An 18236-nucleotide genomic window follows, 5' to 3' on the forward strand; every position below is an offset into this window, starting at 1 on the left:
TGGAAGACCCGTTTCTTCATGGGAAACGAGCGAGCGCGATCGCGGGCGTGAAGATTTATCGATTTCGCGCGATCCCAATGTCGATTAAGGTCAGTTGGATCCGCGAATCGAGTGAGAAAATATGACGAGAAGAATAATTGTATAGGCAGGAATGCCGCGATACCCTGACGCTACCGACGCTACCGAGATTATAGCATTAATAATGTTGAATTATTAATAATCTCTAATAATTCAGATTGATATATATTAAATTAATGTGAAATTAATAAACTAACGATATTACAGTTAGAACGATATTACACGTGTGACACACACACACGTGTTTTAGCCGCGATGCACTTATGTATAATATGTACCTACGTCCGGATGATGGGATGTCGGACGACTCGATTTGCACGCACGTGATCAGCGAGCACGTGCGCTGCTAAGGAGCTGTCACGCGCGTAACTTTTGGCGAAAGAGTAAATGTTACGAAGTGCTTTTCGAATGAATATATAATTTATATATTTTTGTCTAATGACTTACCATGTGTTCTTTGCACAAAAACTAACTTTCCATCTCGTAAAAATGTAATCCGTATAAAATTATTTTAGAAATAAAAATGTGACGCACAATTAAAAAATTAGGAAGATTAGAACAGTATTAATCTGTCAATTTTTAGAATCGATATTCACGACGACCAAGTCTTTCTTAAAAAGAGCGTGGAAAAAGTTTATTTTATAATTAACATGATATCATTGTACATTTACACATTACTGTTTGTTACATTATTGTAATCGTGAGAGAGTAAACGCACTAACTCAATTCTCTGGAGAGATATAAGCGTGAGGCGTTTATCCAGTTTCTCTAATCTCGCGAGACTGCCAATAAATCACAAAAGATCAGCGGGGATGTCTTTCGCGGTCCGTAATGAACTTTTCCGCTTTCTCGTAAACTTGACGTACGAGAGTTCAATCCGAGCCACAATAAATCTTCGTTATTCGGCGAGCTCTTATCAAGTTTCTTCGACACGGTCGAGAGATACGGAGAGCGACTCTCCGTGTCTATACCGCGAACGAACGTCGTTTGACAGATGATGTCGATGTGTATCGGTCGGCGAGAGAAAAAAGCCGTCGGGCGAGAGAGGAACGAGAATTACCTGCGCTATGCGACCGCTTCCGCTTCTTTGGGCTCGACGATGATCGCGGAAATTCATTAACATTTAGCCGCTAATCACCGCGCGATTAACCGCGCGTTATCGTCCAGATCACTCGGCGCGTTGCCGTTGACGTTGTCGTTGCCATTGGCTTAACACGCACTTCGTCGCTAGTCGCTACCACGATGAAGATATCGCGCTGTCAGGGATGCAGTGATGTCTCGTTTCACGCCTTGCAGCTTCGTGATTATATCTCGATCCTTTTACTTCTATTCCATAAGCCTTACAGATGCGCACATATTTTTTGTACATTTTTATTCTTTTACATTTTATCAAGACGACGCGACGTGGCTAGGAATCGTGAGAGATCTCAGAAAACTTCACTAAACTCGTTAAAATCAACGACACTTATGAATCAATATGTTTACATCTCATAGAATCACGCCGGGAATCTTGCGATAACATTTTATTTCAATATATTTTAATAATTTATCGTTATATATTTGATTATTAGATATTTAGAAAATTAACATCCCGATATTTCCTAATTGCACGTTTCCACCTACAATTATTCACGCACGTAATTATGTGATTACAACGCATTACTCTCAGGCTTCAGTATCTCGATAGATTTTCATATCACTGTTCACGTACAATCAACACTCAAACATCTCCTTTAGAAAATTGTTTTTTAACAATAATTTTGCACTCACACTGACTAGAGATCATCCTATTTGAAAGGAAAAGGTATAAACCGAGAAGAGATAATAATTTAAAAAATAATTGAAAGAAAGTAAAAAAATCGCATTTTTTTCCGCACTTTTCATCGATTGCCGGACACTGACGGCGAGATTGCAGGTGTGCTTACGGTTCACCCGCAGGTGCAGCTCTGACTAGACTAAACGTGCTCGTTGCGGCGCGCCGAGTAGTACTCTAGGAGAGGAGAGAGATCCCGGGAGAGAAAGCGGGATATGACGAGAAAGAGAGAGAGAGAGAGAGAGAGAGAGAGAGAGAGAGAGAGAGAGAGAGAGAGAGAGAGAGAGAGAGAGAAAGAAGGTAATACCCGGTGCTTCGATTGGTCCATGCTTCCCGCGAAAACGGCCCGTCCAATCGCCGTGACCGCGTAATTGTCGGCTATCAGACCTCGCAAAAACGACCCCGACTTGGGCCTCGAGTCCCACGAAGCCGCCCCTTCGACCGACGAACGTTCATCCGATGAGCACGCACTTCCCCCTCGTCCCCTTGGCACATTTCCCTCCCGACTCATTCGAGTGAAAATACCGTTAAATATCGTCACTAAAAAGTAGATCAACCTGTCTATCGGAATCGTAGATCTGCCGCCGTAAATCGGCTTATCATTAATTGACTGTCCGTGACAGATGACACGCAACTATATATATAGAGATATTGCTATAGATATAACTACAAATTTCGCTCAATTTAAGATTAAAATCGTTATAAAATTAAAAGGTAATTAAAGATGAAAAATAAGATGACGTATGATTGATACGCCAAACCTTTATTACATAAATTTTAATTAAAAATATAAAAATATAAATTAATAGATATATCATACCTTTGATAATCACTTCATGTTTCAACTTTTAAGGCGCGGATAGACGAGCGACTTCGTCGCTCGATCGACAGTGAAGCGCTCGTCTGTCCGCGCTTTTGTAAACTTCTCGGGAGAAAACTAATGTAAGTTAAACTTCTTTTATGTAACACGTGCATGGAAAGTGGCCCATTGCGCACGCTACGCGTGCGTGATAGACCACTTTCCACGCACTTTTAACATAAAATAGGGTATGCAAGTCGTGCGTAAAGATGAAAATTCCCGGGTGCGAAGTTGACGCACGAGCCGAAGGCGAGTTTTCATCTTACAGCACTTGTTGCACAAATAACTATTATTTCAACAACTAAGATTTTATATTTATTATTGTAATTGTTATAATTATAATATCCTGTTACATTAATTCCAGCTTGTTAAGTTAAATGAAATATAATATATACGATCACCATTCAAAAACTTGAGCCTCCCTTTGCTTCTGCTTGCGGAGAACAAGATACGTTTCCACTTCGTTACATTCTTTGAAATTGCAACACTTTGCTTCTCCTGGTGCTTATCCCAGTATAATTTATAATTTCACGATTTTTGCGAAATTCGCGCCCTGACGTCTCTCGTCATGCCCGAACGAATGAATAACTCTTTCGCGCGAGAGAGGAGAGGGAGGATGGGCGGTTCGTAAGTGGCGGGTCGATGAGACGCGGCGGGGTGAGGAACCGAGGCGGAGGAGGGCCCAGCGACCTCTGACCCCCTTGGGAACCGTGAAGAGCCTGAGGGGCAGCGCGAGGCCGAGAAAGAGACTCGAGAATCCGACCGGGACCCACCCGGTCCAAAATACTTGCACGCCGATTACACCACCGGCGAGCCGGCGCGGCGCGGCGGCCCGACGCCGACGGGCTCCGAGCTCCGAGCTCCGAGCTCCGATCGCGAATTAATTCGTCGCGAGAAACAATCGAGAAACAATTCTAGAGAATCGGGATATTTATGTGCGTGTGTGTAAACTTAACTGACATAATGAAAAGGAAAGTAATACAGTAGAAAGTAACGCAACAAGATAGTGATAATAGCAGCACAGACGAAACAAATCATATTTCTAAATGTATTTATATTGTAAAAAATATGAAAAGGAACATGTGTTCTCTCTCTACATCTTTATATATACAAAGTGTTAGAGACAAAGAGTCTGAAACTTTGAAAACATGTAATACTTGCTAAAAAACCCGAAAAGGGCAAGGGATTTTTTTTTAAATTGGTTTCTTTAGTCAATGCGCATATAAAATTGTAAAAGTACGATCATTGAAAAATAAATATCTAAAATTTTGGATATTTTTTTCAACGCCCTGGATATTTTGTCATACGTGTTTTCATTATTATTTCTCTTAACCGCTCATCAACGAAATATTCGTACGGAAAAAGATAAGTGACAAGATGTTGGGTTTTCTAGGGTCTCCATCGCGTTGATGACCTTTCCCATATCAAATTGTAAGACCAAAGCAGATATTTTTTTTTGTTTTTACAGAAATGGCCAGTCGTGCAATAAACAAGGATCGATCGATCGGCCTAAAACGAAAATTGTGTTTGGCTAAACTCAGGCTAAAGTTTCTAGCGGAAGTCTCTTCAAGTTTTTCCGATCGATATGAGTATAAAACGAACATCGATTCTCATGAGTAGCTACAGGTCTTGGCTCTCATCCTGACTGGCGCGTACATGTTATTTTCACCTTGATCCTGGGCGAGTAAGGATTTAAGAGAGACGAGAAGCGGGCGAGAAGCAGAAAGCGCGTGAGCGTGTAATGGTGATTGAATGCGGCTAATGGCCATCCCGTACGGGACTTTCCATACAGCCCCGCCAAGATATACGTTATGACCGCGGCATAACATTTACCGAGTGGTAAACAGCCACGCATAAACTTCAGCTCAAGTCCTCTTTCAAGAGGGAGGAGTGAGGGAGTTAGGGAAAGAGAGCGTGTTCATCGCCGACCTGGTTCTCCGTCACCTGGAGAACACGGTTCGAGGAACTCGAATGATAGCTTTGTCTTCGCGTTAACCGATAACGACCTCACGGGGTAAAAGACAAAGATATTCTCGCTAAAAAATTTCTCAAGAAATATCCAGCCTTGTATAACGTTATAATTTAAAACTTTGGGGAGGAGTCTCACACATAACGCTTCATACGCTTTAATTGCCAACTTATTTTATGAATTTACACAAAATTTATTTACTCGATATTAAAATTAATTCTCTTCTGTTTTTTTTTTTTTTTAAGGATAAGTTAAGAAAGAGGAGAATAATGTAAAGAAAAGTTTCTCGCAAAAAATTTCTCATCGGCAAATTTTTCATCGCCAGCAAAATTCCATACCGCGGTGCAGCCAATCTTTATTAATGCGCCAGGCGCGTTTTACGATTTAATTGCGCTCAGATCCCGGGGAAGGGGATACATGCGGCCCCTCTGATTTACGACTTCGCGTTGCTCAGGACAATTTGTCACGGCTGTGTTGCGATAGTTCTTTCCCTACACATGTTTTTAATTTCTTGCACAACCCCAAAATGATTTATATAAAATCGATTTCAACCCAGAATAAATTGCGACAAAAGTTTTCCCGATTCACGAGTTCTTGGAGAGGGTTGATTTAGAATGATTAAAAAATATTTACGACAATATGTGTGTATACATATACATGTATGTATATATATATATATATATATAATATATATATTATGGCAAAAGAAGAATTGAGAGACATGAAAGATCGAAAAGAAGAAGAGGCGGGGGCAAGACTGACCCATGACCCGAGAGTTCTGACGCGAGTCTGATTCCTGAAATGTTCGCGCGCACCCTGTAATCATGGCTGAAGGTCCGGTCGGGCCTCTTTGCTGCCCATTCTCTTTCCCCTCCTTCTCCGGATCTTCTCTCCCCGGTCTTCTCCGCGAACCCGCAGTGAATATCTATAATTTAAATCTCGCTCGGGCATAAGTGGCAGGAAATCATTGTAATTAATATGGCGTACATGCACGTGCGCTCGTGTAAGTGCAATGCACGAGGATATGCGCGGCTCGCGCCGAACCGTCAGGAAGATTCGACTTTTTAATTCTCGAAGACTGCATGAAAGTTTGTATAATGCCATTTAGGTGTATAATATTTACAATATTATCGAGTGTCAATTGAAAATTTCTAATTAATGTAGTACTTGACTTAACTTGACTTAAAATAACTTAAGAAAATATCGTATTAATTATAATTCGATAATTAGATAACGACATATTATTATATTATCTTAACGTATTGTTAGTTAATTCTGAGTAATTATATATGTACTCTTATACAGTTAAGTGTAATGCGTAAAATTCCATGCACTTTATGCCCACTTTAGGCAATCTATAATTTTGTATCAGATTGCAAAGTAGAATTTTCTGCTTATAATTTTATATGTCGTGTATTTTATATATATACATATATATATGTGCGCGCGCGCGCGTGTGTGTGTGTTTTAACACACATACACACTTTATATATATACCTAATGTTATATTCTAATTAGAGTTAATATAAGAACAACACATATGTGACTTACATAGCTTCCTGGTATGTCTAATTGATTATATATGATTATGTATACTCTCTTCCATCTCTCTCCAATCTCCAAAGCCGGAAATAACGATCGCACACGGCGACGATATATGTGAACAAGTAACGGTTGATAAATTATTCATGCATTTATGACACGTGGTGTCAATGTTACAGTTGGTTTTGTTAATACTTTGAACTTGCGTTGCCGGATTACGGCGGCGCATTATTATTTAAAAAAGAAATGGGAAAATGCCTACGGCCGACCGGACGACGTAATGATTGCGCCGTGGATTTATGATAACCGCCGAGATAAAGCCAAGATGAGTACTGTCACACAGCCGTTATAAACAGGCTTATCACGATTATCGCTGAGAGACGTATTAAGGATGGCCCATCACGCAGGATTTTCCGCACGATTAGGCTTCCTACGTGCACCTCGACTGGCTGGACTGGCATAATCATCCATTTAGATGAACGAGCTGTCATTCAATCTGCCAATAATGTCAAATTATTGCGCATTATAATTATGGTCTTTTTTTCTCTCTCTCAAATAATTTAGACTAAATTTAAGACTACGTTAAGTAGCTTCATTTAATAAGCGATTCAAATATAGCTAAAATTTTTTATGCAATCATGTTTAGAAAAAGACAATTTAAACATAGCTGAAAATTTTAGACGTAGCTTTGCCTTACAACAAATGTAATTAAATACTTATACTTTTCGATATACTTTAACTATTAAATGTAATGTTAAAACTCTTCAAAATTTATCAAGAAAAATGATTATTTTTTACATTGCTTACATATTTTAATTATATATATATTTATAATATTATATTAATATTTATTATATATAAAGTTTTCTTTTTTTATAATATATAACTTTCTATTTTATATCAACTTTTTAAATTACTAATTAGTCAGTAACTAGTCTTTAATCCTCCATTAGATTCCAGAATATAATTAGCTTTACATAACAAGTTCTATATAATCTGAGAGATACGATAGTGCGATAAAAAATTATGATAAAGTAGTAGACGATCAAGTAGACTTAACGGAATCGAAATGGTATAATAAATATAACGGATGCACAAATAATCATCGCGCATATGTATAGAGAATTATCTCCATTTAGAACTCAGTATCCAGATGTTATCTCTCGATAACGGATTATGCGATTAACGTCGGTGAAAATTGAAGAGAAGCGCGCGTGCTTCTGATGGTAGATAAATCACTAACGAATGTTATTATCGCATTTCAACGCGGCGACATCGATTTGCTCTCCGTCTGTCGCTTTCGAGACAATTTTTAATTATATCTTAGATGGTCAAGAAAACGGCGGGAAATTCCTATTTTCTAATTTGTATTAATTTATTTGATATTGATACAACATAATCTTAATTTATAAAAATATTTTAAATCCTGAAAATGAAGATAAAATCCAGAACGACGCTGTTAGCGATAATAAAAACCAAATAATTTCTGTAGTTAATTGTTCAGTTATTGTCAAGTTGATAAAAATAATATAGTGGTAGGATTTAAGCTTATTTAAATTTATTCTCGAAATGGACAAAGACTCGGAATTCGTCGCTTAGGCTTAATGAAATTGCCAATTTCGTAATAGCTAATCGTATAGACGCCATTTTTCAAAAGTTATATATGCTTTACGTCGAATCAATGATGAATGTCAAATACATTATAGCATAATTTAGAAAGAAGTCTGCAATTTTAATTTAAGTATTAATTTTCATCATGACAACGTAGATGTTTTGTAAGTAATTTAATTGTATACGCTTTGTCTTTATCGGAAACTCGTCGTTAGAAATATTCTCGACTCTCTCGTAGAAGCAACGTAGATTCGAAATCATGAAAATTCCTAATTAGATTGAAACGTACGGCGTGAAAAATAGAGGATAATTTTCCTTTTTCTTCGAGGTTCTCGGCTCGTGTATCGTCTGCATTACGATCGGCATAAATCACGAAGCATATATGCACGCGAGTGTGAGTGGGCGGAGAAGCGCATGGTACCACATAACCGCGCGTCATAAATTTGATACATATTCATTGTGGTTTGCTTCAACGGCGCATGAACTCGATATGGGGGGGGGGGGTGGCCTCCTCTTCTCTCTTAAAATATCTCTTTTCTTTATTTCTCGTGTATCCGCGGAATATATGCCACTACTTGCTTCGAACATTTTTAAAATAAATTTTTTTTCGAACGATTCGATCTCTATACGCGAAAATATTCTCGACTCTCCGGCGAAAAGAAGAAGCAGTGGGGCCAGGTGTAGGCCCAAATTGCGTAGCGGCTGGCCGGCGATATATCTCGGATCTCGCAATTACTTTTCAGCCATGAAGCCAATCTGACCCGTTTTGCCAATCTGATGGCAATAGTGCGATCTTTTGAACGCCTTGGAAGATTTCGACGTCCTATGCGCTTATGGTCTCGAAGTCTTGAAAATCCTACAATTACAATTAATTAAACCCCGCCACAAAAATATTTGACAGAGGTAATTCGTGAATTTATGTAGTATTCGTTGGAAGAATTCTTCGGATTTTCTTTGCAAATATTATATTTGCAATATAATTTAAATTAATTAGAGAGTTATATATGTAATGTGTTATTTATTTATATAATACACATTTTTAATTATATTGTAAATTATATCATATATAAGTATATATGTATGTATAATCTAACCATATTGTTGATAATACATTTGTTTCAACCGTTTCACTCAATTATGACGCAAATGACAAGTATTTTAGCGATATCTTATTCCAAGTTCACGCTCCACTCGTATGTTCATTTGATACGAGCGGCGCGCGGCGGTGTCTCACATTGTTGCGAGATAACGGCGTTTAAGAGACGGTGTCGAGACGGTGAGGAATCGTTTCGCCGGTCATTGTTTATGTAGCCAATTATTGTGCCATTCGCTCGCCCCGTAGGGGTAGCGTGTATCGCTTACAACAAATCAATTTGAGGCACATCTCGCCCCGGGCGAGGGGCCTCGCTTAAACATCGTTGTCCCGCTGCGCGGACAATGCTCTTCGGCGCGAAACGTACCATATGGTATGCCCTTTCTCGATGTCGTTCTTTCGCCAGTATCCGCTAATGCTTATAATATTCAGATAATCAGCGTCGGATATTTAAAGATACCGATAGCACTATCAATGATTGAGGAAAAATGTATGGATTATAGATTATCATGATAAATTAAATTGATTGAAATATGTGGAAAAAAATCTTTTTAAATTTCTTGATTTTATAACTGAATATTTAATTAAGAATAATATTCCTCAATTGAGAAAATGACATATATATTTGTCATTTCTCCCTGATATAGTCATTTAACCGTGCTTAAAATTAAACCGCGCCGCGCTTTGATCATTGACATCAAAAGTTTGGAAAGGTCAAAGAAAAAAAAAAGACATAAAGAGAGAGAGAGAAAAAATACGATACGCTCAATCGTCAGCAATTAATCTTCATTAGCAAATAAAAAAATTATTCAAGTTAATAAAGGCACCAGGTTTTTAATTTATGATTTGAAATTTATCCGAATATTTCTTAATTAAGTTCTAAATTAATTCCACTTCGATATTTTAGTTTTATTTCAATTCTACATGAATTCTACCATTTTGTTTAAAGAAGTCAAATTTAATTTAGTTCAATTTCTAATCAGTCATTATTCTGCTATTTAGATGTTGATATAATAATTTACATTTAAACAACAGCGATGCGTTAGATCGTTCTAAAATTTTCAACGAGCAGAGACACGGACAAATGAAAGACAATGATCGTAAAACATTGCTTATCTGGAAATTGTCGAGGTTGCGCTCGGAACGGTGAATTGAACGCCCGAGAAAGAACGCGTTAATGAGCACGGCCTAACGATTTTACGGCGTTGTTAAACGCACAGGAACACCTATTTATATCGCGCACTTTAACGACCGATGCCGTGTTTCGATATACTCGGTATTACCTAGCACCGACATCCCTATATCGCTCTATCTCACTTCCAATCGGTCAATGCGCTCGAGATTAGGCATCTATTAGCTGCCGCTCCTTCCCATTCTTTTCTCGCAATGCTGCACGATGCTGATAGTCGATTAAATTCCTAAGGAATCTCGTAAAGCGCTTCAGTAAGGAAGTTAATTTCGGATGGTAATGCGAAGGGCGATAAGAAAATTTTAATTGCTCACGAACGTCGCAACATCGCAGTCACTACGATAATTAATTACGCGTCTTCCCTTTCCTTTCCTTTCTAAAAGATCGTCATAAAAGAAATTTTTTATGTAATCCTCTTCCCTAAAGTTTAATTTGATTTAATTTTATCTATATTATTTTTTCTATAATTATATGATTATATTATTAATGCTAATAATAATACTAATAACGTTATTACTCTTTAATAATTAAAAACAATATTTTTTTTTAAATTTAATAATTTCTCTAAATAAAATAATATCAATAATCGTTTTTCGACATAACTACGATCGATCTGATTAATTATTAGAGCACGACTAATTGACGAGAGGTCGCTAATCACGAATAAAGTAATTAATGACGGTCGTGCCGCGAGAATCGATCACTGCAGACCACGTCCTGCCTGAGAATGCACTCTGAACGAGGTGTATATCCTCATCGTCGTCCGCGTCACGAGATTCGCGCAACTAATTAGCATGCTAATTAAGCGGCGCCGACGTCTTTAAAAGAGTCGGCACTGCTACACGCTGCTATGCTTCCCATTGAGTTCCCCTCGGGGTCTTGAACCCTTTTCTTCTCTTATCCTTTCTTGCGACGGCAAGTTAGCGGAAAACAGGGGTCCCGAGGAGATCGTTTTTATGCTTCACGAGAAACGACCCGTCAAATGGCTTACCGCACGGGGTACATTAAACCGAAATTTCGTACAATTAAGCTTTAAATTGCATAACAAAATAAATGTTATAGTATATTATATGTTATATGATCTCTGTTCCATAATATACATAACGAATAAACAAGAATAATATTTTTATTTTCCATTTTAATTTAGTTTTTCTAAAGAATATTGTTCCCATAAGAAAAAGAATGACAAATATACAAAAATCAATTAAATTAAATCTCATTGCGAGGAGAGACATTTAAAAACATAATTCCGAGAAATCTCAGAAATTTAAAGATTTCCTGTGACTATAATTATGCGATTAACGTATTTCTCCAAATGGGTTTGCGGTTGTTTGTTCGTAAACGTTCAGAAATACGCTGTCGTCGACGTATAATGTCCCGCGCAGGTGGATTGTGTCATAATTTTCCCAGGAGACAACATTGTCACGATAAAGTCATTAATTAAGTCGTTAATTAAATCTCAATTGCGGAATTAGCGTTAGAGTTTCATGTCGAATCTAATGATGTCGATTAAGAGCCGCTTCGGAAGAGAGTTTGTTAATTAGGACAACTTAATAAGGTTCTTTTTTCTTTTTACTGTTATCGTACTGTCTCACTGTTTCTGCACTTTTACGTTAACTGTACTTTTGAATCAAATTTCACTTTTTGATTCCAAGATCATATCGCTATTCAGAGTTATTCATCAAAATACTGACATTTATGCTAATTAAAAGTATAAATTGTAATTATAAAGATTTGTATGAACTATATATACGGAATAAAATATTTCTCATGTACAAATTGTTAAAAATTTAATAAATATATAATTGATATATTCATATATATATATATATATATATATATATATATTTAAGTTAATTTTTAAATATTATTTTTTACATTGTTATAATTTTATAATTTTATTTTTTCATAGTTTCATATCAAATTAAATTCTTTGAACAAAATTATTATTAATATAACACATGATCATTAATAATGACTCATTATAATATATATATTATAATATTAAAAAGAAGATTAACTTTTGATTACGTATGAATGTGCAGTATATATATATATATATATATATATATATATATATATATATATATTTATCATATGTATTGTATATATTTTTGTGTGTTTATATCATATATATAAAGAAACAGATAATTTGCCTGCCGATCTTTTTAAAATGATACTCGTAAAACCGAACAGAGAATTTTTTTTCAGGCAGTTCTCACGACTTTTTATCTCAGCTGAATAAGCGAAGCGGTCTCGTTACGAGAAGTCGTAACCCCCGGTGTGTCGGTGGTGGCTGAGCAATTTCGATGTCGAAAATCTACGCTGCCGCGGCCGCGACGAAAAACAAAAAGGAGTTAATTCGCGGCTTTAAAGCACGAAGGAGGACGTTCCCGTTCTCACGTCTTTTCTTCGAACCGTGACCTCGGCACGCAAACTCGCATCTCTCAGAGATCTCTCTAGGAATCCTCTAACAATAAATGCTAATCGATACAGCGATCACTTCCTTGTTTATCTCATCACTTGTTATTTTATCAATCAAAATGTTAGTATTATATAGTATTACGCTTTTGCCATATTTATATCTTCATCTATATAAATTCTGTGACTGTAACAATCATAGGCGTGGCTGAAGAGTATATATGACTTTTTTTAAATATAAGCATAACTATTACTATTTAAGTCTTGTATCCTTGCATTTTACATTCTTTATTTAAAACATGAATAAACCAGCGAATATATACAGTCCTTGCTCTAAAGCAAATCCATGGACTAAATATATAGGCATACTATATGTAGATAGGATTTTTTTAAGCACTCACCATTTGAAACTTGTCTGCAAAACTTGGCAAACATCATCTAGCTTGTGAAAAAGACCGTGTCCCTGCAACAGAGAAAATCGCAGTTTAAAAGGAATATAACCTAATTTTAATATCTTTTATGCTTATATTATAATAAAACGTAGCCATTCGCAACACAAAATTTTCTCTTTTCCTTGAAAATACTTTTGTAATACTAGTTAACTGCAGATCTAAAATTTGTTATAGGCGTAAAATAAATTTGTAAACGCATCTGTAACCCATAAAATAATATCGTTATCCACATTTTCATGTAAAATATGAAACCATTAATTGAAGAGTTATTATATTCAGCTATCCTTTTAACATTCGTGACGCTCGATTTAATCCGACGCACCGTTTTTCCTTGTCACGATGAAAACGCGTAATTGCATTATTCGATGTCAGCATTATTCTACATAAAACTAACGCTTATGCGAAACGGTAGCAATCGGACACGCTCGCAGGACACCCCGCGATTAAACGGGATCTCTGTAGCCGACTATCAAAACTCATTAGACTCGCTAAAATAATCCTCGAACATAGGGAGGATAAAGGAACAGCCGCTCTGCTTGGCTCTAGGCGCGATGACGCGGCTCGGATGGGATGTTTCCTTAACGCTAATGGACTGAGCAACTAATAATTACAAAATTCCCTTGACTAATAGGTAACGACAGGTGATCTACCTTCAAGCGGTGACCTCGAATGCCAGTGGATTTCACGCTATAACCTGCGGATTTATCATTTTAATCGCGCCGCTTTATATCGAGTGACGCTTTTAAATACGTCAAATAATTTTAAACGCTTTTTAATTCTCTTTCGAATTACATGTGCACGTGTATGCGTAAAGTAAAATAAATGCGTAAAGTATGTGCACAGTTAAAAAATTTAAATTAACCCCTAAATTGAATAATATTAAATGAATTTTTCATGAATTATATAATATAGCCAGTTTTCTTACCATAATTTTTTACAATTTGTTCAAACTTATATTAAATAAAAAGGGAATTTTTTGTAATATTTAAATTAAAATAACATAAATTTCATGTTAAATAAAATTTTAAGTGAAAAATTCAATTATATATAATTAAATTACGTTTCTCCAATCCTTGAGTTAACATGATTATTGATTACATATTAATGTAAATAATATTGAAAAGGTCATGAGACACCCGCTCACTTGTAAGGTGTCCGCGGGGCATGTTTACTTCGCGTAATTGCGTTTGACAAGAGCGTGAGGATATACGGCCGTTAATTAGTATCGCTAATTATGCGGAACACAGCGAAATATCACGGATTCGGTATGCCCTTCTTTGCCCCCCTGTCCTCCTTCTCCGCGTTCGTTACTTCTCTCACTCTATCCTGTTTGTCGCGTATAAGTAACAGATTAATGTCAGCGATACTAAGCTCGGGTCGGCAGCTTATGCAAATGCGAGTTCAAAGTTTATAACGTCTAATTAAGTACATATACATTAGCGTATTTCGCGGAGACTTAATAAAATTCAGCATTCGAAGACCGGTTCCTGATGCATTTTAATCGACTCGCGAAGAGCTTCGAATGAATTCATTAAATTTCGTCAAATTAATTTATTTCTTTTTTTTATCTCAAAACGCACAAAAAATAGGAAAAAAATTATTGCATTAAAATTATCTTTAATCTTTTTTTTTCAATAGTTTAGCAAGAACAAAAAAGCGAAATTAAATTCCCGGAAATTAAAATAAGAGTCGAAATAAAAAATCTTTATATTATAACTGAAATAAAATTCTCTTGTAGTACTTAATTTCCTTATATAATTAAAAAAACATTCCACATTCTGATTTTATCTTATTTCTTCAGACGAGATGTAAGACTTTCGGGAAGTCTGTCTTTAATTGAAATTAATTTGGGTTTTACGGAGTAAGCAAGAAGCACGCCTTTAACTAACTCAATTCGGACATATATAATGGCTACGAAACACACGCAAAACCGGAAGTGACTGCATGCTTAAAAAACCAACAAGAAGCAAAATCCTGTCAAATCCTCCTCTCAGCAGGAAACCCATATATAAGTGAGTTTAAGACAACACGCCATACGCATACAAATGCCGGCTGGCTATTTGACATAACCAGTTCAAAGCTGCCGGCAAGGTCGCTTCTTCTCTTTTCCTTTCTTTCCTTCTCTTCTTTGTCTTCTTCCTCTCTTGCCCCCCCTTCTCTCTCTCTCTCTCTCTCTCAATTCCTGGAGACAATCAATTCCTGACCAGCGCAATCCATCGTGACCACGATTGTCATCATCTTAAAACCGAACACATTACGGTCTTCTAAATTTAAAAGTTTAGATTGTAGAAGTCGTATGAAGTCGCAAGAGCTTTTTCATAAATATGTAAGGATACAATCCTTCTTGATAAAAATTTTTATTTAATTTTTAAGTTGATATATAATTATAGAATATTAAGTATTAAAGAAATGTCTGCGGTACAAAGTTTAAATTTTAAATTGAAGTCGAGATAAAGTATCAAGTATCAAGTGAATGTAAAATCAAAATTAAATTAAGTAATTCCGAGATTATTCGAAAACATCCTTCTATTTCTCATATCTTCTTTATGCACATGTCGTGTTCATGAGTATGACGGAAATGAGCAACGCGAGCGACTACTTTTGTAGCGGTAAAGAGACACCAGGAATCATACGTCGGATACGATTTAGCGTTCGTTAGCCTCTTCCATGAGGACCGGAAGCCAGTCCTCTCGCCACGAGAGAGGTGAACGTCCGAGGGTTCTCTTCAAACGTTATAATGAATCCATGAGATATATTCTTGGGGATGATCTCCCGTACTATATCTCTTCAGAGATTGATATTAAACATCAATCCGTAATGAGGTAAAAAGGGATCGAAAATAAAATAGGAAAATAAAATCTCAAAATAAAATAAAAAATATCGAATATATAGATACATATATTGAAATTTTTATTGCAATTTAATTGAGAAATGTCAAAAAATAAAGTGCGTGATTTGTAATTTTATTAAAATTAATTAGTTAATTTTCTTGTAATCTTGTATTAATCTTGATTGTACTGCAACTTAAATTGCACTTTTATTTAGATTCTAATAAAATTTAATTACTAATTTAACGCAGTTTTTATTTCTATTATTCACGGATAATTCAACGACCAAGATAAGTCGTAACGGCGCTTTTAACGAGCACATCGTACATGTGATGGCCATAAGGCTGTCAACGGCGGCCTTGATTTTTCACGACGTTAATACGCCAATGATTATACAGGTTGGACCACTTTGGCGTGGCCTACTTCGCACGGACGTTGGGGTGCGTTGCATTTAAACGAGAACACATGCATAAAGAATGCGCATCACGCTAAAGATCCGCCGACGCTGCATTTTTACGCGCAATAATATGGCACAAACGACAAATAAAAACGCTGAAATAAAGTTCTCTCTTGGCGAAAGAATCTACAACGTTTCTCTCTAGTATGTTCTAATTAAGAAGAAAGAACTCTATTAAGTTTTTAATACTCAAAGATCATTTAAATTTGTCCATCGATGCATAGCTACGTGGCAAACGGGACATACGTACGTACGGCGAGTTACCGAATAAAATTTCAATAGAAAATTTTTCTTTGTGTCAACAACATATTAATTTTCTAACGGTATTTGATGTCGGAACTTAAAAAAACTGCAAACAGATACTTAAGTTTCCAACATAAGAAAATGGGAAAAAAAACGCAACTTGATAATAAATTTAGCAAATAAAAATAAAGTCGCAAAAAAAAGACAGCTTTTGTTTCGTTAAAATTTTCGGAGAGTTTTCTGTCTAATTCAATAACAATAATCTGTTTCATCGATACGATACGTTTGAATAATCTTCTTGATACTGGCTTTATTGATTATTTTGCAGCTTCGCGAAAAATAAATACAATATTCTTTTTCGGCAAATCAGCGCACGCTCCCAGGTCGAAGATACTCGTTGCATATCTCGTCGTTGCATTTCAACGTTGCGTTACATCGCTCGAGCGGGGATTCTCATTAATTATCGAGCAGATTTTGAGGTCCGTCGTGCCTCGTTAAGCCCACCATCGCGCGATCAATCTCAAGCAAGTACCGTCCGTCGCGCAACAAAGAACCGGATCGCGCGAGTTGAGCAAGAGAATAGCCCGGAGAAGAGGAACGGATTCTCCTTTCCCGCGACTTAACCCTTCGAAAAGACACTGCTGCCAAGCTATTTCATAATTTCACGTGGACACTGGCAATATTTTAAAATAGACATTGCAAATGGGCATTGACACATTCGGTTACTCTAAAAAATAAATAAAAAAATTATTTTTGGAGGAAAAGATTTTAAGAATGTTCGGAACATTGCATTGTTTTACGATGATATATAGTATTTTAACTTAATAATTTTTCTCAAGATATCTTGAACTGTCTTTTTTACAATGAGTTCCACTTACGTAGAAAACGATTTTCAAATTTCTGGAAAAAAACGCAAAAATTCTCACAAAATAAAAACAGTATTGTTATACCTTTTAATTTTTAATTAAATTTATTATTATTTTTAGAAATTTATAAAATTGATTATTTTTCTTGTTACTGTTTTATTTTATGTGTTATCGCGCTAATGTATTTGAATTCGCGAATTCAGAGAGCGAGCCGGACTGAGGAAGCAAGGATTCGAGTTTCGGCCGCGAATCCTGATGAGATCCTCGCGCGATGCGAGAGGTCAAGATCTGCCTCATTAAGATTCGCCTCTTTGTCTCTGTCGTTCTTGCCTTTACGATCGTCTTGCTCCCTGAGAGATTTCGTCTTCCTCCTCCTTCTTCTCTTCTTCTTTCCCTTCTTCCTCTTGTTCTTATTCTTCTTTCTCTTACCCTTTGCTTCTTGCCAACCGGTCGACTTTTAGTAGCGTTTTAGTCGTCCTTCCCGCTGCAACTTGTTTTCTCCCTTTTTCGCGTGGCGAGATGGAAAGAAGAAACGGCGCCGTACAAGTATAAAGTCCTCGGCAGTTTGTGCATCCTCCAGAAGGATTTCTTCTACTCGAAGGAAATATACCCACACAATACTGAAATATAATCGCATCGAAGAAACAAGAATTGTTTTCAAGGTGATCCATCATTGTAATAATTTGTTAAACTCATCGTTGCTCCAAAAAAATGATGCATGGCACGTACATGTCATAATAATTTGTGTAAGCTACCATTGCTTAAAGTGAAACGATTTGCTTAAATGGTCGCCAATTTATCGGTCGCAGAAATAT

General features: G+C 36.4%; 1 protein-coding gene across 4 annotated transcripts in view; it reads right to left on the reverse strand.

Moving 5' to 3' along the window:
• The window catches only part of LOC143901702 (uncharacterized), a 29686-nt gene that overhangs the window by 5757 nt on the left and 5693 nt on the right, over positions 1-18236 (reverse strand). For 2 of the 4 annotated variants that reach the window (XM_077414148.1, XM_077414147.1), the window contains exon 2: positions 12977-13038. In XM_077414148.1, coding sequence (XP_077270274.1) covers positions 12977-13013 — 37 coding nt within the window. In that variant the 5' untranslated portion in view covers positions 13014-13038. Of the gene's footprint in view, positions 1-1138; positions 1666-5481; positions 5874-12976; positions 13039-18236 lie in introns of those variants that run through there. The other 2 variants (XM_077414146.1, XM_077414149.1) reach the window with 2 other exon arrangements.

This window comes from Temnothorax americanus, unplaced genomic scaffold (genome assembly GCF_048541705.1).
Source record: "Temnothorax americanus isolate GAGA-0224 unplaced genomic scaffold, ASM4854170v1 Scaffold36, whole genome shotgun sequence".
In the NCBI taxonomy this organism is placed as follows: domain Eukaryota; kingdom Metazoa; phylum Arthropoda; class Insecta; order Hymenoptera; family Formicidae; genus Temnothorax; species Temnothorax americanus.